This window comes from Atta colombica, unplaced genomic scaffold (assembly GCF_001594045.1).
Source record: "Atta colombica isolate Treedump-2 unplaced genomic scaffold, Acol1.0 scaffold321, whole genome shotgun sequence".
Taxonomy (NCBI): Eukaryota; Metazoa; Arthropoda; class Insecta; order Hymenoptera; family Formicidae; genus Atta; species Atta colombica.
Window position 1 is genome coordinate 81,007 of NW_017259428.1, and position 24,130 is coordinate 105,136.

The window sequence follows — 24,130 nt, forward strand, 5'->3', positions numbered from 1 at the left end:
CTTTCATCGCGGTTATTTACGCTATAGACGCGTCAACGAGCTAGATCACACTCGTTCCCCATCCTCACTGTCAAAATAAATGGTCGCCGCCGTCGGAAGTTGCGTTCACCTTGGCCCTTCCTCTCGAGAGAACCAGAATCAGCCGCAGAAACTGGTCTTCCCAGGTTGCGCGTCCTGGAAAAATGTCTTGCACAGTGCACGTGTGTGTCGGCACTTATGCTCGTGTCGCGCGTGCTGGCTTTCACAGCCTGCAGGCTGCATACTGGTATTTATCGGCCGAAGCGATAGCTTTACTGGAAAATATTTTCTTCTCGTATATGCCGAGCCGAGGTCACCAACCCCCGTTTCATAATCCAAATAACGTACGCGACACCCCTACGATGATGATAGTCACGCGATGTTAGTGACGCCAGCTGTTAGCAGAGTTCGACCCCCGTGCGAGAAAAGGTGCTCGGAGACGATTCGACAAGGCCGTGTCAACCCTTTTGCCATCGCAACGGAATGTACGACGCGACCTTTGAATAAAATTCAATCGTAGCGCTCGAAAGGGAAATCTTGCACGCCCACGGTGAACCGTTTACTTTCCTCTTTGCTGACGAAGCCTGCGATATTTTTACACCTTTCGATATAAACCATTTTGTAAGGCAATCGATCGTTATTCCTACGACGTATTGTTAAGATATGTTGTAATGAATGTTAGCACATGTTTAAAGTAAAAATTACACTGTGTTATAAGATTTCAGTTTCTCAACACCTGAATATTTTTATGTATTTTTAATTACTGAAAAAAATATAAGATTAAAAAAAATTTTAACAACGGAATCTTATTATTTTAAAAACTCTACAAATTTAAATAATTTGCAACATTTTTCTTTTATTTCATGATATAAAGTAAAATACATATGAATCATCATTTAAGTATTGAGAAACTGAAACTTTTAAATTACTGTAATTTTTTGACATTAAATATTGTTAATAAATTTTATTATTTTAACATCACTTAAAACAATAAAAGCTTTACACCATCATATTTATTTTTATACATTGTAAAAAAAAATATTAAAAATTTTTATAGCTATATGTTACAATTACACATTCAAAGTAGAGTTTCTAAAAATTGAAGGCTGGTGGAATGTTTGAAAAGATATCCTTTTTCAGTGTGAAAAGTTCTATAAGACACACCCATTACTTATTCAATAATAAAAAGTTGATCAAAACTTGTACTATGTTATTATAACATAGTATTGCAGAGAAATATGCACGTCTATAATTATATTAAAATAAAATAAAATGTAACTTGAATACTTTAAACATGATTGAATTTAATTATTTCTATAAAGTAAATGTAGCAGATCAAGTAGTACAAAATTATTTCACGATGCGTATTGTGTTCCGTTGCATCAAGATAGCTCATTGTAAAAAGTAGATGAATGAAGTCGTTCAGGAATTGGTCGACTAACGGTCACAACATATACAACATCCGGTACCTCCAGGGTTCAATTAGGTGCCGTCGAGACGCGACATAATCCCCATATCGTATTACACCCTACATCGTACCCTCTAGCGAAGGATAAAAGAAAGAAAAAGTCGCGAAAGACGAGGTGAAGAATCGCACGAGGAAAAATCGTTCTGCAGCAATATAGATCGATGGCATTTGCGTGAAAACTCGTCCTCTCGTCTTTCTAGATCGCTTCGTGGACTCGCAGCGCGATAAGAAACACTTCGGGGGTCCCAGTGGGCCTTACCCTAGCCGCGGCGCGGCGGGACCGGTGCAACAATTAATTTCCAAAGGAAAGAGTTACGAAGCCGTCTGTGTATCTTCTTGGAGGGTCAACCCATCTGGAATCAAAGGACAAAATCGCCGTAATGGCGGTGCAACCCTTCGGCCAGCTGTGCGTCACAATGGTCGTCACGAAAAATCGTGCGACAATGTTATCTCGATCTACTCTCGCATTGTAGGGTTGTGCCGGGATTGAGTCGTCAAGCAATCGGGTTAAGGGCCTTTTCTTTGAACGAGAAATTCTTCGTGCAAGAGGAAAAATTTGTTTTTTCCTCTTCTCTTTCTTGCCTTTCTCTTGAGAATGCAATCAAATGGCAAACGCGAATTCTTTTCGCGGATTCCCTTCCTCGTTCTGTTACGATCGATTGGACGAGGAGTTAGCACGATTACAAGACCGCTGTGGTAAACCGAAATCGTTTACAATGGCGCCAACAATTTATCCTCGTTTGCTGTCGTTGATGAAAGAAATTCGACACAAAGCAAAGGTTTGGCTTTCACGTGAAAGCAAACAAGCACGCACCCCTTTCTGGTCCGCGAGCTTTTTAATGTCGCATCATGGAGCCAAGAGGCTGGCCAAAAGAAAGAAAGAGAAAGAGAAAGAGAGAGAGAGAGAGAGAGAGAGAGAGAGAGAGAGAGAGAGAGAGAGAGAGAAGTGGAGAACATTTTGGTCGAGTAATTTCTAAAAGAAAAGGAAAGGGTTCACAGACTAAACGTGGAACCGGTCTTCCACGATGGCGCCGTTTAGCGCACATTCACGCGCACTGCGGAAACTTGCGTTGTGTTGTGTCATGGGCTCGATTCGATTTCCATTAGAGTCCAACGATGATGTTTACTTAGCTCCGGGTCGTTGTCACGCGGCCGGGAAAGGAGAGACAGAAAAACTGCGACATCGGAATCGGAGGATGAGAGAATGAACGAGTACCAAGAGAGGGAGAGAACGGACTCTCTTGCGTACGAAGAATCTGGAGTGAAGGAGGGGATGGAAAAACGGAATCAGGTTTCTATAGGCTTGCGTCTGCGTCGCATTTCGCCATGCCTCCCGTGTGTGCGCGCCTTCTTTCCTTCCTTCCTATACTTGCAGAGAAGGAGCCTTACAGGCGACAGAAAACCATAATCACTGACAAAAGGGCCTCGGAGGCACCATAGCGTGCAGCGGCAGCTACAGAGACAAGACGAGCTTTCGCACCCCTTTCTCACGCGCGACACCTCGACACTACGAGGAGGATCCGTCTTTTTTCGAGGGCTCCAGAGTCCTCGGATGAGATGCCCCGAGGGTAGGCTCGAAAGAGGGTCTCGGTTCGAGATGAGGCGGCGCAATCGCGACCAGTTGCCAGTTACCAGCTTTTCATATCGCGGAAAATTGATTTATCCGGACAAACACCTCCCGATCTTTCTTAGCTATGGGAAAGCGAGTGCCGTTCCCTTGCAGACGCACGTAAAGGAAGTATGTTAGATCAGGATGTATCGTAAAACTCTCTGTAATATTGAGACAATATTCTCTGGCATCTCTGATGCTTAGAGTTAGGCAGAAAGATACAAACGCTCCCTTTTTATGACGGAACATTGAAAGAACCGTAATCGCAGGCGACACACCTAATTTATAAAAGGGCTACGAGTTGTGAAAGTCAATTTATTTTGTATCCCTCGCAAGAGTGCGCGAGCGCTGAGCAGAAATGACCTCAAGCAGTTTGTATGGAAATTTACCGGTCGGAAAATGACCGTGTCGAAAGGCTTAGCAAACGGGGCTTCTTCATTGGCGTAATGTATGCATCGCCACGCTCTGTTCTCTTCCCAGCGATGATATACCTGACAAATTATCGACAAAGTATCAGCATAATTATGCTAAAAGACATACAGGAGAGTATTTACATCAATCATTAAGGACGATTGTGTGGGACGCATTCTCATCGAGAATGCATCCCTGCAACTCCCATTGTAATCTCGAAATGATTCCTTGATTATTGTGTAATAGGATAATCTGTATGACGTTCCAAGCTATAATTCTTTCAATTACAGATGAAAGGGAAATAAGATTAAAATAAGATTCTTAATGTTGATTCCTTCAAAGAGTTACAATATAACACAGAAGGGACAATTTCGTTGTATCTAGAAAAGATAAATATAGATCTGAAAATAATTTTGCTAGACCATCAAAATAATTATGTAGAAAATCCAAGCATGATGAGCAATGCCGTAAAGAGCTTTGACATTCTAGTAACCAGTTTCAGCATTCTACATAATTTTTGATTCAACATTATTTTTAGATCTATATCTAGATAAATTTTTTAATACTTCAGGAAAGTATCTAACAATTTATTACTAGATATAGATTTGGTATATTCTTTTCGTGGAAATAACGAAGGCTGTTGAAAAATCTTAAAAATATATATTATATATCGAGTCATATATTTTAAATCATTCAATTATATATTTTAAATAAATTATGGATTTTTAAACAGTGATACAGAAAATCTATCCAGATTTGTAATTATTTATTAACGTTAAAGATGTATTTAACATATAACATATTGAACAGAATTCCTTCTTTTATCACACCTCACAAAGTTTTTTTCAATGATCAAACATTTTTACTCGTAAATAAAATCAAGGCAATATTGAATCAGGAGAATGAAAACAAACAACCTCCACGTGTTTTCATTTACATATACTTCGGCACATATAAATGATGCGAGCAAAGGAACAATAAAGTGCTACTTCCTTAATTAACGGAGTAACTGTGTCCCGGACTAACTGTGTTGCTTAAGCGACCCCGCTCAAATTTGCACGTAACGCGTTTGAACAAATTCGTATCGAACTAATTTGTCATTGCAAATCAAGCCGTAATTATCACATGAATAAGCTTTTTGCGCTAAAAATAGAATAAAGGTTGGAAAAGACTAATTGCGTATAGCATAATATCCAGCTTTTCAAGCGCGAAGAGCATTTACGTGAGATTGTCAAAAGATTACTCAATAAATTCTCCAAAAGGGATATTAAATTTAACCCGCATATATGACATTCTCTATGATATATTTAATAGTTCAAAGTTTCCTTCGAGGACGAGTCCTATTTATAGTACTTATAATATTTATAATACTTATAATACGCTTTTCTATTAAAATTATTATTAAAAAATATTGGCTTCGAGAAACCGTATATTAATTTCCACAATGCAATCGCGGCAAAGTTACTGCAACCCAGTGACATTTTCGAATCATTGAACCGAACTCAGCGTCTCCAATATGCGGCTGTATTGATCGCCTCGAGAACAATCGACTGCCGATCATAGCACTTGTCGCAGAAGGCCTCTCAAGCTCTTAGCCAGCTGTCCTGCCGCACGTGAGAGCGCCACAGGAGCCTTATGACATTGTTTCGCCAAGCATAATGCACTCGTTTTGTGCTCGCGAAGAAAAAGGCGAATCGACTTGGTCGCACGATCGATCGGTCGGCGAAAGAAAAGTCTTACCGGTTCGAATTTGGTCATAAGTAGTCACTTCAAGTGAATTGCTGAAGTGTAAGATTCGAAAAGTCTCCTTTCTGTGCTAAGCAGAAAGTCTGCAGGAATATATAACGATAATTTTTATCAAATAATACTTGTGAAAGAAAAAACGAAAGACCTTGTTGATTATTAAAATTTCTATTAATTTTGAATATCAATTTATTAATATTAATTTCTCTTTTTTAAAAAATAGACATTATAGCAGACAGAAATTATATTTCTTTATTTACAATAATACAATAATTTGCATTAAAAAAATAAGCATCTCAATTTATAATATTAAAAAAAGTGCAAATTGAAAATAAAATAACTTTAATTTTTTATTTAAATTTTGTTTTTGATAATAATCATAAAAAATGAATGCAAAGTTAAACTTAACTGTAATCGAACGATTCTCAGGTCGAATATTTCGCAAATATGCTCATTCCAGAATTTGTGATGGTGATAATTCTTAGGAACAACGGAATTATTTGTCCCAATACATCATCTTTTGTCGTACCATTTAGGGAATTTTGAAAGTTTCTTTGTGATCATGATCATCAATCATCAGGATAAATGATATCAGAAGATCGTTGAAGACCTTGGCACCTTTTTTCGGTTTTCTTGCCAATCCTCAAAATCCTATAACCAATTTGCTAAATCACCTAATTTAATCTTATTGTCAAATCATTTTGGATCGGATTCTTTAAGTAAGATAGATGATTATACAGTATTCTACACTACTACAGAATTATCTTAAAACTCTTGTTTTGAAAAATAAAAATAAAAAGAATTACCCAGTAGCGTTAAAGTTCATTATTTTTACATTGCTCTGTCTTATAAGAATACAAATAATGTAAATTTATTTTTACAAATATTATAAAAAATATAACTATAAAATAAAATTTATTTGGAAATTAATTTGTTCTGAGCACTCGCTTATCTACTTGAAGGTTAACAAACTGCTAAGGCTTGCGAAAAAATACACGCGTTTTTTCCTTCTACCTACAATTTGCACAATGGATTCGCTAACACAGGATGTCCTTTCCCTGTTGTTCCTCTTTCAATCATATCCTCTCCCTGTTCATGTTTCGTCGCGTCATCATGTTTCAAATCCTCGACACGTTCGACTGGTACCCAGCGAGGAAGTAATTCGAGGATTGCCGCGATTCATCATCAAGCCTTTATCAAAAGTATTTATTATGGTATAGAATCTCGAAAATAGTATTTAATTAATTGCAATTTTATAACAGTTGTTCATTACAGAATCTCTTATAGCTGATATTATGTATTATTAATTGCGTGAATAAATTGATAAATAATTTTAATATACATCATTTTAATTTTTGAAAACAAAATTAAGGTCATTTATTGATTCACTTATCATAATTTTATTAATTTTTTGTTTATATTTTTTTACAGCTTGCTATTCTCTCATACAGTTAGAAAATTTGTGTTAAATTTAACATATTTCACATGTCTCAAACTCACTTTTCTATGTTAATTTCACACATGATTAACATGTTAGAAAATAACACAAATATCATGTAAAAAATTAACACAAAAAATATAATACTGATTTCTAAACAAATTGTTTTTTTTTAATTAACAATAAAAAGTAACACAAATTTTATTTATTTATTTTAGAATTTACATATGTTATAAAATATAATATTATTTTTATGTTATTCGTTCATTTATTTAAAAATTGTGTTATTTTGACAAGAAATGTTGAATATCAATCTAATATAAAGTATTCATATAACAATTATGTCGTGTTAAATTAACGTTTAGACGTTAAGAATTCAACACAAAATTTTAACAAATACTTGAGTGTACCAGTTTTAACACAAAATATTTTTTATTGTGTATGAAATTCTTTTTTAAGCGGTTTATCAAAAAAATATTTGGGTACGCGAAATTCTGAAAGTAGCTTTCGCCGGCCGAAAGCGCATCTTCGCCCGGCTTTTCTACGATGGAAATTTTATTATATGGCGACTTCCCGGTTCGTTTGCGGAGAAATTTCGCGTTTAATTAAGCAGCTTCACGCCGTCTTGAGAAACGCCCATCCGAGAGAGACGAGAGTGAAGAAGCCACCAAGAAAACACGTGTCATAAATGAATGCTTCTTCTGTTTTCACATGTCCGTTGCTCTCCTACTTGCTCTCCCCTGCTATTCCTTCATCTCACACCCCTCTCGCTCGCCAACTCTCACTCCGCTTTCTTCCTCGATGTTTTTGCCTTATCAATATAACACATGAACTAGAAGCGATAAAAAAAAGAAGAGGAAACGACGATGTCGCGCGTGGCGAGCAAGAGAAATCTCTGACCATGTAGATTAATGGGAGAAACACTAAAGATAACACAAGACTAAAATAAAGATGATGAAGTTATAAATTGAAAGCAAGATATGATATGATACAATGTTTTGTCGGCAGAACGAGACGCTCCTAATGATTTTTCATGTCAATGTATTTTCATGTTGATGCGCACATAACGACGTTGTTTGATGTAACTTCTTTCGTTACCAGTCATTGACATCGAACAACTATTTCTCTCAGCTGCCATTGTGCGGCAATGCTTGGAGATTGACAATAGCCTTTGTCGTCCAACAACCAACATGGTAAAGTTTTGTATCCTGTTTGAGAAATTTCCAACATACATGTATATCGCCGAGAAATGCGTCTAAAGCTGTACGTGAAAGAGGCTTGTCATGTCGAAAGGCTCATCATGTTCCCATACAGCACAGATTGTTCCAACAATGTTAAAACAACATTACAATGTTCCAGCAATGTTGCAGTAATATTGTAAACATAATCTTTAAATTTAATATTGACTATAATTTAATACCAATCAAAAATTTATTATTGAAAAATTACAGTAATTTTAATTAATTATTTATTTTCTAAAAAATTAATTAATTAATCTTATTGTTTAAACAATAGAACTAAACAACAGTTTTAATAGTTAAAATAAATAAATTAATTATTGTCTTTTAATGTAATTTTTTTACTATTATTGGCCGCAATATTAGATTTCTGTAAGGGATGTCGCTGCAAGCTTCCGTGCTGTAGTCTCCTTCAAGGTGTGAATTACCGAATTGCGAAATTAAAATATGTGAACGAGAGAAAGATTACGCGAAACTTTCATCTGTTTATTTGTATTGTAGAGGATTTAAAATCTCGACCGGACTACGCGACGGGTGGTAAAGGCACGTAAAAGACCGCGGCGGCTAAAACGGGATACTACCGAGGGAATGGATCTTCGTGCAAGGTGTCTCACGAAGAAAGGCCGCAAAGTCATGCCTGTGCGCGCGTTCAAAATGCACACAAAAAGCTTATGGGCGCGGTGCCGCATTGTCCGACACATCGCGAGGGGGATGCAAAGACTGGAGTGAAAAAAAGGCAGGAAGAGTAGAGAGAGGAGGAGGGCGAAGAGAGCAATGTAAAGAGTGAGATAATAATAAATGACTCGCACGAAGACGAATGCTTGATTTACATGAGAAGATCGATGGCCTCGAGGAAGGGGATGCGTGTTCCGTGTGCTCTTGGCCAGTTCGCGCCGTGCTAACCTCCCCACCCTCCCTTTGAATTATTTATTTTCACAGGCCAAAACTTGTCGCTTGTCGCAGTGCTTATCGTCGATGCACTTTGATAAAAAATTTTTCTGGAACAAGCATATTGGAATAGAACATAAGGAGGAAATTGAATTCTTAAAGAAGAAGAGGTTTTGAGAAGATATAACCATAAATCAATAAAACGCCTATAAATTATCTTAACGTTCTATATTTAACGAAAAATAAATTAAAAAATAAATTTAAAAAGTTTTATTAAAAAATAATATTTATTTCTATATCAATTTTAATATTTTGTTAATTTTTCTATGGCTTTTATAATCACCTTTTCCAAGAAAATGCAATTAATTGAGGCTGCTTTATATATACAGTCAATGTAGTTTGCTGAAACAACAAGCGGAATAACACGGTTAGGAGTTCAGCGATCACGACTGTGAGTAATTAAATACGACTGTAAAATAAAATTGCGAAGGACTGCGATTGGCGAGACAAAATTACGCACATCGCGAAACAGCAATGACGATCATTCGGAATTTCAACGTGATGCGGACATACACGATTTACGCGAATACGTTCCTGAAAAAAATAAACACTCCTTCCTACGCGTCGCTAACGGGTTCGCCTTGTAATTATTGCTAACGAACCGTTTGTTTCGCTAGACGAGACAATGTGAGCCACTTCTGCATATTCGCGGCATTCATACACACTGTCTCGTGCTTTATGACATTTTGTCACAGAATTTTTAATTTAATCCTCCTGGTAGGAGAGAAAAAAGATACAAACATATTTATTTGCTGAAATATTTATTAAATCATATATTATACAGAGTGGGCCATCTAGGAATTTCAACTACCGGTTATTTTGAGTTTGAAAAGCGTAATAACATTTATGACGTATCAGAAATTTAGTTTTTTGTTTGACATTTACGAAATGTCAAATGCGAAATGAGTCGCTATACGCTTGAACAAAATTAGGAAATATTGAAAACTTATTCCAAAGTGATGAGTTTTCAACCTAAACTGTAAGAAATTTACGTGAAAAATTTGATAGAAAAGAAATGCCTTCAACGCAGTTTGTGGATCAATTTGTGAAGCGAATTCGGCAAACTGGATCCTTATTAGATAAAGCAACTCGTTCACGTGCTCGTTCAGTAAGATCAACCTGCTGTTGCTCAGAGTGTGCTTGAACAACATCAACATCAACTCGCTATCGTTCTCAAAACTTGATACATTTCACGCACTTCTTTAAGAAGAATTTTGAATAAAGACTTCGGTATGAAGCTGTATAAAGTTCAATTAGTGCAAGAATTGAAGCTGCATGACCATCCGATGCGTTTTCGGTTCGCCTAATGGGTTGAACAACGCTTGGTTGAAGATGAGCATTTTTACCGAAAAATCATCTTTTCTGATGAAGCTCATTTTCACCTCGGTGGCTATATGAACAAGCAGAATTTGAGGGTCAGAGAATCCGCATGTCGTCATGGAGAAGCCGATGCATCCACAACGAGTGAATGAGTTTGATGTGGTTTTTGGTCCGGCGGCATCATTGGGCCATTTTTCTTCGAAAATGAGCAAGGAGCTGCCGTCAGTATCAATGGCGAGCGCTACCGCGCCATGCTAAACGAATTCTTGCTTCCCAAATTTGAAGAGGAGGACATAGACGACATTTGGTTTCAATAGGACGGCGCACCTTGCCACACAGCCAACGCTACAATCGATCTTTTGCGCACTGTCTTTGAAAATCGCATAATCAGCCGAAATGCTGATGTCAATTGGCCGCCTCGCAGCTGCGATTTGACTCCGCTGGATTATTTTTTATGGGGAACCGTCAAGGATGAGTGTTACGCTAATCAACCAGAAACGATTCAAGAATTAAAACATGAAATCAAAGTTGTCATCGATGAAATACGCGCCCATACAGTGAAAAATGTACTGAAAAATTGGGTTGATAGAATGGGTATTGTGCAGCCAGCCGTGGAAGTCATTTGAATGAAATTGTATTTCATATTTAATGGCAATGTACCTTTCCAATAAAGCCATAAACTTTGAAAAATATTCGTGCGTTTTTTTTTAGAAATTCCAAATTAAATTCCAAATTTTAAATGGCCCACCCTGTATGTATTCATAAAAAAGCGGTTTATTATTATTTTTATGAATACACTTACAACGTAGCAAAATTTACTTGCTCCGAATTTATTATTAAATTAAATAATATATTTTTAATAAGCAGATTTATTTTCTGAATATAACAATTAGGTCTCATTCTGTTATAATTGAATATTTGTATATGAAAAAAACAATTTGCTAAAGTATCTAAAAGTTTAATTAGATACAGATCTGAAAGGAATTTTATTGAACATTTTGTATGTTAGGCGTTAAAATTATTACAATATTACTCATGCTTGAATACATAATTATTTTAATAATCCAACAAAATTATTTTTAAGTACAATATATCTAATTAAATTTTTAGAAAGTACTTCGTACACGAAAAGAATGATGCTGAAATATCTAAATACTTAATACGGATCTGAAAATGATTCTGTTGGTCCATCAAAATAATTATGTAGAAAAACTCAAGCAGAGATTAATTCTGCGAAAAAAATTGACACTTCATTATAGGCGACCCAGTTTGAGTGTTCTACATAATATATACTAATAATTCAAAAAATTATTTTTAGATCTCTATTTAATTAAATTTTTACATATTTCAGCAAAAAAATCTTTCTGTATATTCTCTCTTATGTAAAGAAAAGAGCGTTCCAGAATTCGCATGCAATTGCGAATTCTGGAAACACAGTATTTACATGGAGGCGCCATGAATCAATCGAAACAGGATAAACTCTGCTGAGTCGCCATGTGGCGGGCATCCGACTGGAAAGCACTCGCAGGCAGGTGCATTTGGCAAGGCGAGCGAGTGTTCTACGCCACTGGCCGCGCACTGACTGACATACCACACTCTGCTGGCGATGCTCGGCACCATCGCAACAGTTACACGAGGCCGTATACGAATTCCGGTAGCATGGAGCGGTATGGTAACGGTGGCCGTTTTTCCGCCGTAGTTCCTGGCTACGCCGCAATGGGCCCATGCTTTGCACGACATGCCGCAGCTCGCCATCACCATCGGCTTTCCTGATCCCTCACGAGATTGGAAGCCGCGCGACAAGCCGCCCTGGTCCACCGCTCGCTCTGTCTCGGTCGACGCTGGTTGCGCATTGCGGGATTGTCACTTTCACGTCGTGTTTCACCAAGCGCTACGTCGCGAATGCACTTCTTTCCATCTTGGAAAATAGTAATAGGGATGCTTGACACGATTACCATCGCAAGCGTTTTAATCCCGAATTATTAACGAAGTTAAACTAGTGAGTTCTAAATTTCGTTACGTTGTAAATTATGTATGATATAAAATTAGTAAATAATGTAGGATAGAAAAATTCATCACAACTATAAGAGAGATTAATTTATCTTTTTTTGTACAATGTAGTTTTACTGTAACAGTTTGCGAAGATTTTATTATAAAATTTTAGATTAATAACGAGCATATATTAAAACGTGAAATTTTAATCCCACTAGAAATACCGTGTCTTATTTAACCTAGTGGAAAACACGATTGCTCTCATCAGACGCATAATCTGATTTCGCAATATTTCTTCCTTTATGCGTTTGCAAATCTCATTATGCGGGATTTACGGAGAAAGCGCACTGCCGATTTCCTCCAGGGTTTGTTCTCCGTTCATCACTAGCAGCCATGAAATTCTAATCTTCGTCCTTGCAACGCACGCAAGGAAAGGATAAAAGGGTGAAGGGCGGTCAGGCTGCGTGGAAAATCGAGGACATTCACCGGAATTCGAAGGTGTTCCTCCCAATGAACCTCGCGAATAAATAATTCATGGTGCTTCCGAGGACGCAACCGGCCGCGAAGAAAAAAAAAAGGCGGGGTCCTGTTTGGTCGTGATGACATGCCAGGACTGACAGGAGGCAGAGGAGCGTGAAGGAATGAGGTGAAAAATGAATAACTGTTGAACAGGATCTCCCGTATTGACCGAGCGCAACGGAAAAAAGTGGCTGACAAAAAGGAAGTGCGGAAGAAAGCTTAAGTCCTTGCATTTTCCCTCGGAGCCTTTCCACCAGTGAACCTAGGATCACTATAGGATTCTCCTGCCTCCTGAAATAGCCGGCTTTACAGTTTTTTGCTAGTCGTAGTTTTTATCAGTATATACTTATACATCCCTTCTATACTCTTTGTTGAGAAATTAGCGTAACCGGTGATTAATCGGTTGATTCAACGGATTTAATGATTCGAAAAGTTCACCCGGTAGATGGAACGACATTCCTTATCCTATCTTAGAATCTAAAGGAACAAACGGCTTCCTGAGTTTTACGCGACGTGGGCCAACCGCAAGGGGCGGAATGGAACGTGCAGCGACGTGCATTAAAGTTGCTACCGCTCGACTGTGCATGAGCGTTCTCCATCCTTATATGTATTCATAGGACGACTAAACCGAAACTTTTCGGCATAGTAGTGACTGGCGATACTATTGTACTCACGTATAAAAAAAAATGTGGAAAACATACGCGTATATTTAATAAATGAACATCTAGCCAAAAGGCTATTATTTTATCGTATAATCAAAATATAATCAAATTCCGTAACAATGTTTCATAATAATTGCAGATTTTTTTATTAATATTTTTATTATACATACATTTATTTACTATTTTTTATTAAGATTTTATTTTTATAGTTATAGTTTATTTAAATAATTAGATTTTTTAAATTATTGTATATAAAACAATAAATAAATTTTATTCTTCTGAACCTAGAGATGAAAGTGACTCAATATGATGTAACTTACTCGATAAATGATGGTAAATTGTTTATAATTTTGGAAAGCTGCTAAAATTTAGAAAAAATTAAAAATGTTGATATAAAAATCAAAAGAAATATTTAATCTTTATGTATATTGTATACGAAAATCCGTAAATACATATCTCATCGGACACAAACAGTAACATTACATCAATGTTATAATTTTTTACTCAACAATATAACTGTTATGTACAACATGCATTATATTACATCTATATTATTGAATGGAAAATTATAATATTGATGTAATATTATAATTAGTTTGTGTTTAGTGGAAAAAAACAGTTTTGCTTAGATATCTAAAAATTTAGCTAAGTATTAGATCTGAAATAATTTTGTTAGCTCAATAATAAGGGTTAGAGCAGGCTATTCCATCAGTTTCAATTTTAAAATAATACAAAAATTCATGATGGCAAACAATATCTCTTTTCAGTGACGTACATAGTTACATTATATAATCATAATTATTCCTTGAGAACACAGCACAAATAATCAACATGTGCTGTTCAGAAACATAAACATTATTGTGAGAAATGGATGAAAAAGCCCCGTTCTATTCCTATATACGACATTCAAATTAGTTGCTAGAATGTCAACACTTTTGAGATTCTTAAATGTAATTATTTTGATGTGGTGTAATAAAATTATTTTCACATCTTTCAATGTTTATCTAAATTTTTAAGTATTTCTGTAAAATCATTCTATCTGTGCGAATATTCTATAGTATTTTCTCGTGTACAATATTTTTCAGGAACAAAACGCTTGATTGTAGTAATGCTAGGGTTAATCTGCGAAAGTTATGCATACAGGTAGTCGCATATTTCTTCAGTATTTACCCAGGCACGTTGCTTTTCTACGGAAAGAGAGAGTTGCAATACAGTACGACGCGTCATTGTTCTTCAACAATTGCACGGCAGAGTGTCGCTCGACTTTCCTTTTTTTCTGCTCATAACACCAAGATAAGAGCTCATGCACGCATGAGAAATGCGGTCCAAATTAGTTTCGTCTACTTGTTGCGTTTTGCCATAGATATTCCCATAAAGTACAATAAAGTGTACTTCCATATATATATTTCCTTACGTCACTTGTTAGAAACCGTAACTCTTGTTCCTATTTTACAGTACATTGATAATAAATGAATGTAGGAGAAATCGTTGAAGCGGTATATTTCTCGTTAGCGAAGAAATTAAACCGGCGCGATGGCTTTAAATTTAATGCAAAGACTTTCGCGGCATGTCCTAAGTAATAGCTCGATACGTTTGTCCGAGAAGCTTTCAGAGCAAAGATGCGGGTTTAGAAACGACCGCTTTATTTATGGCTCATTCACACGTATGAAGGCAACACGCTCACTTTCTGGAGCTTAATGGACCGTGAGAGCAGACATCGGACTATCTTCTTTCGGAGAGTCTTCGACTCTCAAGGGTGTTCGGCTCAACAGCTTTCCAAGAATGTACTTTTTCGACCAGAAAACCAAAGGTTTATAGAGAGGAAACCTAAACAGATGTTCCGACACTGTAAACTGATGAAACATCTGTTGTTTGTTGATTGTTGTTCTTCAAACATTCGCATATTATAAAATTTTCGAGATGAATTAACGATGTATCTTTCGAAACCTCGTTTCGATTATAGAGCATCGTACGAGTTTTAGTAGAAACTTTATGACCTCTTCCGCAATTAGAGTAATTAACATTTTCAAATGATAATAATTGTTGGCGCAATCGATACGCTTGGCTGCTTTTAAAAAAAAATTGAAGCGTCTACTTTGCAGAGGAGTTGCTGATGAGTCAGTACTTTGTAACGCGTTCGTGGAAAAATCTCACGCATAGAGAGCTTTGTCGGCATAGACAAATAGAATGACCATGAATTTATGGTGACTCACTATGACTGGCGTGAAAATCATTATACGGTTAAAGAAAATATCACATCATTTGTAACATTCATACAATCCGCGAAATCAGACATAATTTGACTCCATTCATCTTTATAGTTTTTAGTGATAATCTCGGACTAAGTGAAAGTCGATTGGAATTAAAAATTCATAAAAAAAAAATTATAATGGAAAATAACATATGATCTGTAACAATAGCATGAATATCTCTTACTGATTATTTATTATAAATCGCACGAATTGTTTTCATAATTTTTGTAGAAGCGATTTAATATCTGCCTATGTAGTACAAATTTACAGTAAAATTGCTGCAACATTTGCAGTATTATTATAAGATTTTATGCTTATGATACTAAACTCCTTTTATGAAAATTATGAAGACAATTCTCGCAATTTATAGTAGAGAAATAATAGGAGATATTTATACAATATTGCTGGAACATTGCAATGCAGTTATAATATGGTCTACACTATATATATAATATCGTATAATTGATACGAAATGTTACAAAATTAATTTGAAAATCGTTTCGGCCTATTCCTCGTTTATTGATGTAATCAGAAAATGAGAAAATAACCCTGCCAGTTAGGTAAGTACATCACTGTACAGATTCTAGCAATTGCGATATTATCGTACATCATCAAATCATTTTACTGATGGAATAATTATAATCTTGATGCAAATTTTGTTCCAAGAAAACAGCGCTTTCCCGCGAGATTTTATTCAGCATTCGAGAGATATGGGATTCATATACGTTGTTTTCTAGCTGTCCAATGCAGAACGCAGAACATTATGAAATTTTGCTAGCTTATAGATTATCATGACCGAGGTCGTGCAAATATTGTACAAATTTTAAGCTGAACGCACACTATTACGACAAATGTATTCGACTCTTTTGTACCTATGGTAATTGTTGAGACTAATTTTCCTTAAGTTGTTTGAGACTAATTAGACTCTCCATTGTTGTCTGCCGTAATAATGGCGACAACGCAAGAAAGCGAAATAAGTAGAGTTACCTAATATTCGATAGGGAACAAAGGGTTAATCGACGAGATTGTTTGGGCGAGTCATTTTCCTGACGAAAAGAAATATTTTTAGTCAAAGGGTGTGTCGTTACTTTATTCGTCGTCACGTTCAACGACATTTATTCACGTGAAGAAAAAATGCAGGTAAAGAATCTTACAGCATTATTTATACTATTAATCAGAAGAATTTCAGGCATCTTATCGATCGTATTTTTCCGATAATGCGTATTTTTTTTCAATTTCTTTATAAATGTCTTTCAAACATTGTTGATAACTTTTGGAAAATATTTGGCTTAGTATGATTATTCGACGCCATCAAATCCATCAAGAAATTCAACAATAGTTAATTAAAACATTAATTTCAGAAATTACACTTTTATACAGAATAAATGGATTGTTGAAAGAGTAATTTTTCCGTAATTTAATATTGCCGACGAGAGCAGGAAAATGTTTTCATTTGCGAATGAAGGTTGCAAATTGCTGTTACAACAGCTGGCGGCGGGTTCAGAATGTTTCGCAGACGTTGTGAGATTAGATGAGGGTGACAAGTATTCAGCCACCGCACCGCAGGAAGACGTCGCAGCAGGATCTATTTCCATTCCAGACTCTAGCGAAAATAGTCGCTTGAGTGCTACGTTGAGAAACGTAGGCGTGTTTAACGCTGCTTTCGGTCAATAATCGTTTAGTCGGAATCAAGATGAACGAGAAATAACCATAGGGTACCAATAATACCACGCTCATCGCCCACGTCTTTCGATCGGATGACGTCAATCTCTCGATTCGTTGCCCTTATCATCATCTTCCCCCGCAAATTCTTTCTTCTTTCTTTTTACACTAAAGTGGAAAATGAATTTATGTCGTAAATCATGACCGTAACGAATGTTCGTGACGTACTCCTTTTACGGAGCAGTCGCCGAACCGGATAATGAAATATCTGTCGGTTTGGCACGAAATGACGCGGGGCCTCGATTACGTCGAAAGCTATCGGCTAATTCGGGACAATGTGAAATCGCGAGCTGAGAAATTGTAAGAATCGATTTCGCGCGAACATGCGATTTTGCCTCGCGTGATTTTGATTGCTATTTATTACTATTAATCAGAAGAATTCCAAGCATTCGGTCGATTGTATTTTAGTCTTTCGATATTTTAATAATTATTAATTAAAGAAAATATTTGTAAAATTGATAAACACAATTATCGTCAATAAAATATAGCGGTTTTTATTTCTTTTGCGCTTATTCTATAAAAAAAGAATGATTTTGTTGAAATATTAGATGTGGGAATAAGTTTGTGGCGTTTTTCCCGTTAGGCATTAAAAAACGCCACGAACTTTTTCCCACACCTAATATAAAGATTTAATTAGCTATAAAAACTGAAAATAATTTTGTTGGCTTATTAAAATAATTATGTATAACATGCTCAATCTGGTTGTTAGAATGTAGAACATTTAAGCATCATGAACAGTATTGTAAAAAGTTTTGAGAATTTCAAAACTTTCCAATATTGTTCATCACGCTTGTCCTAGATTCTAGATTAAATTTTTACACAGAAAGAATGATCTTATTGGCATATCTAAAAATTTCGATAGATACTGATCAGAAAATAATTTTGTTGGACCATCAAAATACTTATTTAGGAAATTCAAACATGTTAAGCAATACTGAGATGTTTTAATATTCTAGCAACCAGCTTGAGCGTTTTCCATAATTATTTGAATAGTTCAACAAAATTATTTTCAGATCTATATCTGACTAAATTTTTAGTCACTTCATTAAAACCGCTCTCTTTGTGTAGATATTTCTGAAAAATCATATTGCAATTATAATCGATTGTTCGTAATGCGAAATTTCTTCCGTTACTCATTATGAGCATTCGCGATATAAATGTGTGAATCATCAATTCTCCTTTGACTTAATATTGAAACTACGGCTCGAATATTAATAGCGCCACTGCCATTTATGGCGTACGCTATTGAACGCGATGAAACTAAAAGTTCATCGTCGAAGAATTTCTAAACGGCATCGAGATTTAATCACTACGAATTAATTGATTCAATTGTTACTGAATAGCGAATTGATCCTTGCGTTTTTGCAATTTGGATTTCAGGCGAGCTATATGTGGAAGATCTCAGCGAAAGAAGAACAGTTTCCATCAGGATGGGCTGGCTATGGGTCGAAGGTACTCCGATGAGGTTACCATTGAGAGCATTAAATCTTCGTCAGGCACCACCGAGCCTCTGTCAACCTCACACATTTGCTCTCGGTTTTACCTTGAGCGATTCAGAGAGTCGTTCGCTCGCCACCTTTTGGGTAATTATCATCACTAATTAAAGCTTTTTCGTAATTTTTTCTATCTTTTATATTGATATTAATTTATCAATTTGTTTCATCCAATTTTTTGAAAAAAAAAATTAACAAAATAGGAACGTTAGTATTCATTATTCATAATGCACAGTTTCTGAATATTCTAATAACGAAATATCATAAATATTAAAACAATATGAAATACAGAACGATTAAAACATTTCAAATGATGAAAAATAAATTTCTTCCATTACGCAGCGATTGAAATCTATATTTGAATTTTAATAAAACTAGATCCATAAATTCTGAGGCGACTAATCTCGGATATTGTTCGAGTTCTAATATACGGTTTCAGCCAGCATTCTAGCTATTATCATAATCGGTTTCAAAACAAATATACCTCAGCGTATCCGATAATTACTTATCGGACAATGATGCCGAATATCTTGTACAAAGTATCAAAACACATAAATCTACTTGACAGCTTTCTTTGGAATCAGCATTGAGTGATTCTTTCAAAGTCACTCTTTTGGATAATTATTATTGCTGCTAATTAAAGCTTTTTCACAATTTCTCTTTCTATCTTTTATAGATCGACAAACATCAATTTACCAATTTCACGAATCATAAGATTTCGTAAGAGAAATCGATTTGTAGTCAATTGGAAAGGAATTTCCCGATTACTCTTGATCCCTGACCAGCGCAACGGCGTATTTCAAGCTAGAGAGGCTTTCGTGAGAGCCGAAAGCGTTCGCAATTTGGCATGGTTCCACAAGACAGAATCGGCCATTCTCGCGTTCCTCGGTCGGCGGCGACTGTAAGGCACGACAGAAGCGCGGACGAAGACAGGAGGAGAGGCCAGAGAAGGAATAATATTCCTTTGGTGCGGAGACCGTACCATGCAATGTAATTGCATGTAAATGGCCTTTATCTCCGGCACGATCCGTTTCCTCAGCCGTAAACACTTTCACGTGCGCCGGGCGAGCCACGCCGGCTCCCGTTTCGCTGAACGCTGCAACTTCTAATTACGGACCCGCTAGCGTCGCCATTCGATTTCTAACGCGTTATACAATTCCTGTGAGCAAGCGAGCGAGCAAGCAAGCGAGACCGTGCGAATCTACGACAGCTCTGATCTTTAGAATATCACCCAAAATTCAAATCCATACGCAGATTTCTCCTTTTTGCATAGAAGTCACCGTTGATCTCCGGCCACTTTCAGATCGTGCGAAGAGTCTCGTTTTATACGTGTTTCGCCCTAGCGTAGCATCGGATTTTCACTTCGCTTTTTTTTCTCTCTACTTACGAAATAATCCAATTAGAAGCCCTCTTACGTACGCGACGATCTAAACCGATGAGACGTGCGCTCGTTCAACCGACCTTCAACGAAGACGCTTTGGCACGTGATTGTAGTATAATGCATTCGAAACACCAGCTTAAACAACATGTATGAGGTATCCTTGCGAAGGCCGCGGATGTCCAGGTGGCGGAGGAGGAACGACGGCTCTGTGATGTAACACAGACTACCCACCCGTCGAATCGCGAGATCTTAATAAGGCCAGTAGGCAAGGTCAACATACCCAGTTTGCCGATTCGCTTGCTATGATAAATGCGTGGGAGATTATTGTACCGTTCTCCCATGACCTGCCATTGTCAAGGAATCCCACCATCGCGCGCTCTCGTATCCGAGGAGAAGTTCCTCACCTCCTTGGACTCGTTCCAAGGATGATTATCTACCAGCGCATGGCCAGTCAATCGGACGAATCCTTCAATATTGTAATAGGACGTTCCGACGTTTTCACGCTGAGTCGATTTAACGATGCTAATTGAGGTAATTGCAGTGATTACGCGAACGCCCATTGATGATCGTGTGCCGCGATTAGAATTGCGGATCGATGAGCATCATTGTCTAGGAATACAAGTACACGGCCGAACTCTCGTGCCATTTTGCCGCGGTATTTCTCTTGTCGTTTGTTCATAGCTCGATGCTGCGTCATGGTTTTCGATCGAAAGCAGGTTTTCCATGTTGTCCTCGAGATAGACAACGAACGGGCAAACCTGTCGGCTTTTTTCCAGACAGGCCTGATATCGGCCAGTGTCGTCGAACGCGCCGCTTGACGTACGAAGGCCGGCCTCGGCAAGCAAGGCGACAGAGAGATTTGTTCCCGTCGAGGATGGTAATGATCGACACGCCGCCGGTGGTTAACGAGCAAATTCCACGTTGTCGGAGTCCATCGTTCGTGCACTCGAGCGAACCGGCGACTTTCGAATCGCCGCGCTGGTCAGCGAAATCGTGTGTCACGGTCGATTCTGCGGGTAGACAGACTCGTTCGACTACTCCACGCAGCATCCAGATCTACCGTATGAGAATATGAAATCCGAATGTTCATAATCATCGGCAATGTTTTGCTGGTCCTACATTCTCGCCTATAATGTTAAACCACTTTACCTACTTACTACTATAAAAACTTTGTTATCGGAATTATCAGTCAATTTAATTTTTAATTGTCTTGATATTAATTTTAATTGCCATATAACTTTTTCAAAAGCCAAGCTTTCTTTAAAACAATTTCATATATATCTTTTTGTGCATCATAACTATATGACATAAGCAATAGTGATTTATAATATGTGATTTATAATATTAAAATATTTTAAGAAAATTGCAACATTTATTTTAAAAAAACGTATTTTTGAACTATATATTTTTTACATAATTTAAAAAGAATAATTTTCAATTTTATTTTAATTTTTATTGATAAGCTAAAATGACAGAGATTTATTACTTTAGATTTATATGAATAATAAATCAAATAACAAAAGAAGAATCAAATATAATGAATATTTATAAATCTAGTTTAATATTATTTATATATATAAATTTTAAATACAACTTTTATTTATTTAAATTAAACGCCGATTAATCAGATTTGAAAATCAATCGTAAATTAAAATTGAAATAATAAGATAGATTTGTTCTTTTTTAGCTGAATTTCTTGCACTCACACACAGTTCATCTTTTTTTCTTCTTTTTTCAATGTGAAAAGGAAAAAGGGAAAGATAAATCATGCAAAAAGTTTAGCTAAGAAGAATAGAACTTAATCATAATTAAATGATTGTTAAGTTCGTTAATGATTGTTAATAATCAATGTGCAATTTAAATAATTGAAAGATGTATTTAAAATTTACATATTTATAAATATTATTATGCGCCAAATTAGTTTTGATCATATATTAAGTTTGGCTCTTCTTTACTTATATTTGACTATTTTTCAATGTTTAAAAAATACTATCTTATTAATTATTTCAAATATTTAATTATACAATTGTTTAAATAGAGCATGTCAATCATTTATTTTTTCAGGCTGACACGGAACCGATCTATTGGTCTTGGGTCAGAGCGATTGCGGCCGAATTAGTCCGACAAACGCCGTTTCGCGCTCAACGATGCTTGAACTTCCTGGAGATATTGACCATTTGTCCGAGAGGTCCGGTTCCATTGCCAGACAGTCCGACGGAGACGAGAAGGCGATCTCGCAGTGAATTACGTTGCTGGCCAAGCGATTCACCGACGGAGAAGATGGCGTTGTGCACGACGACGATCCTTGACGATTCCAGGAGGAGGGCAAGGAGTGAATTACGCGGTTGGTCCAGTAGTAACTCGAGCGACGAAGACCTGTTGGGAGAATTTCGAAGCATACCCACTGTGATAAGCAACAAGGACCAACCGGTCAGTAGAGCGTGGGGTTGCAGCGAAAGCAGCGAGGGTAGCGACGACAGTCTCCCTTGGGGTGGCATATGCCGGTCGAGCGATACAGTGGACTCCCGCAGCGTCCCTTTACCGGAACCAGAAACAAGAGAACAGAGGATACAGAGATACAAAGAGGCGCGCAGACGCGAAAACGAAGCGAGAAGTCGACGAGTCCTTGAAGAGGATGCGAGGCGGAAAGCAAGAGCCGAGGAAAACAACAACAACTTGCCGAAGATCTACGGTAGAACCAGAAGTAGGATTTGTTCTGTCAACGATAACGATGATGCTCATCCGACCCGTTCGCTTAAAAAGGAACTTCTTACATCGACCGACATACGAAAGCAAAACGAGAATTCGATTATCGATCGATTACCTCCGCTCAAACCGAACGAGATCTCCACAGTGAGGTTTACTGAGGAAAATTATCGAAACGAGGACGATAAACGGAACAATAATAGTTCTAGAAGTGGAAACAACAGTCCTGGAATACTCAGGCCGGACATCAATGAAAGGAGAAGTAGAGCCAGAGAGAGAAGAATCATTCGTGACAAGGCGCAGCTACCGCAGGTCCAGCAATTGATGACCGGTATCACCATCGCTAACGTGGAAACTCTTCGGGAACGGAAAGAGCGGCTGGCTCTCCTGTCTTCCAGAATTCCCATTCCCCGTCAATTGTCGCAGCCTTGCCAAAAATCCATGGATTGCCCGGCAATTGCATCCCCGAGTTCTCCATCGGCCTTAACGGTACCACCTTGCGAAGAGGATGTTGCCAAACTTTTGGAGCGATGTCAGAGGGTAGACAAATACGTGCCGGTGCGGGAGAAGCTGACTTTATTTGAATCTCTTTCGAGATTAGGCGGTCGCCTGGCCAGAAGCACGGAAGATCTTGGTCGAACATCTTGCAAGCCCAGTCCCAAGGGCAAACAACGCGCCCGGTCTCTTCATGATCTCAACCGAGGCGCCAGGGCTCTACCTGTAAGAGAAATGTGTCGATTTTTTGAAGGCGATCTAGAGCAAGACGCTTGCCAGAAAGCGATGAATCTTGCGAAAACGAGATTTAGCGATCCACCCGCGAAAAACACATGGAAAGATCCGAGTTCGAAATACGAGGCACCATGCATCAGCACTTCCGTGAGAAAGAAACATTATTTAAAGTGAATGCAACTAGTGAATCGTTCTTTCAGGACATTTCAGAGCTTAACTCTCTAATAAGATTTTCAATATGAGGGAAAGTAGAATTGGATATATTTTGATATTTTGTTTATTTTTTAAATATAATATACAAAATGTGTAAAAGAAGTTAAATAATATAATACAAAATCTGTTCTTCTATTAACAATATAAAATGTGCGTTGTAAAATAGAAGTCACATCTTATTATTAGAGTTAGTCCAACCTCATCTTATTATTAGAGAGTTAAGAATTAATATATCCTCAAATTCACGTCTTGAAAATGAAGTAGCGAA

General features: G+C 37.1%; 1 protein-coding gene across 1 annotated transcript in view; it reads left to right on the plus strand.

The window, feature by feature from the left end:
- LOC108690427 overlaps nucleotides 1-23,886 on the plus strand; it is a 35,747-nt gene extending 11,861 nt beyond the window's left edge. The window contains exons 2-3 of the mRNA XM_018197714.1: nucleotides 18,721-18,923; nucleotides 22,279-23,886. Of these exons, the coding sequence (XP_018053203.1) occupies nucleotides 18,721-18,923; nucleotides 22,279-23,823 (1,748 nt within the window). The 3' untranslated portion in view covers nucleotides 23,824-23,886. The remainder of the gene's footprint in view (nucleotides 1-18,720; nucleotides 18,924-22,278) is intronic.
- The last annotated feature ends 244 nt before the right edge of the window (nucleotides 23,887-24,130 follow it).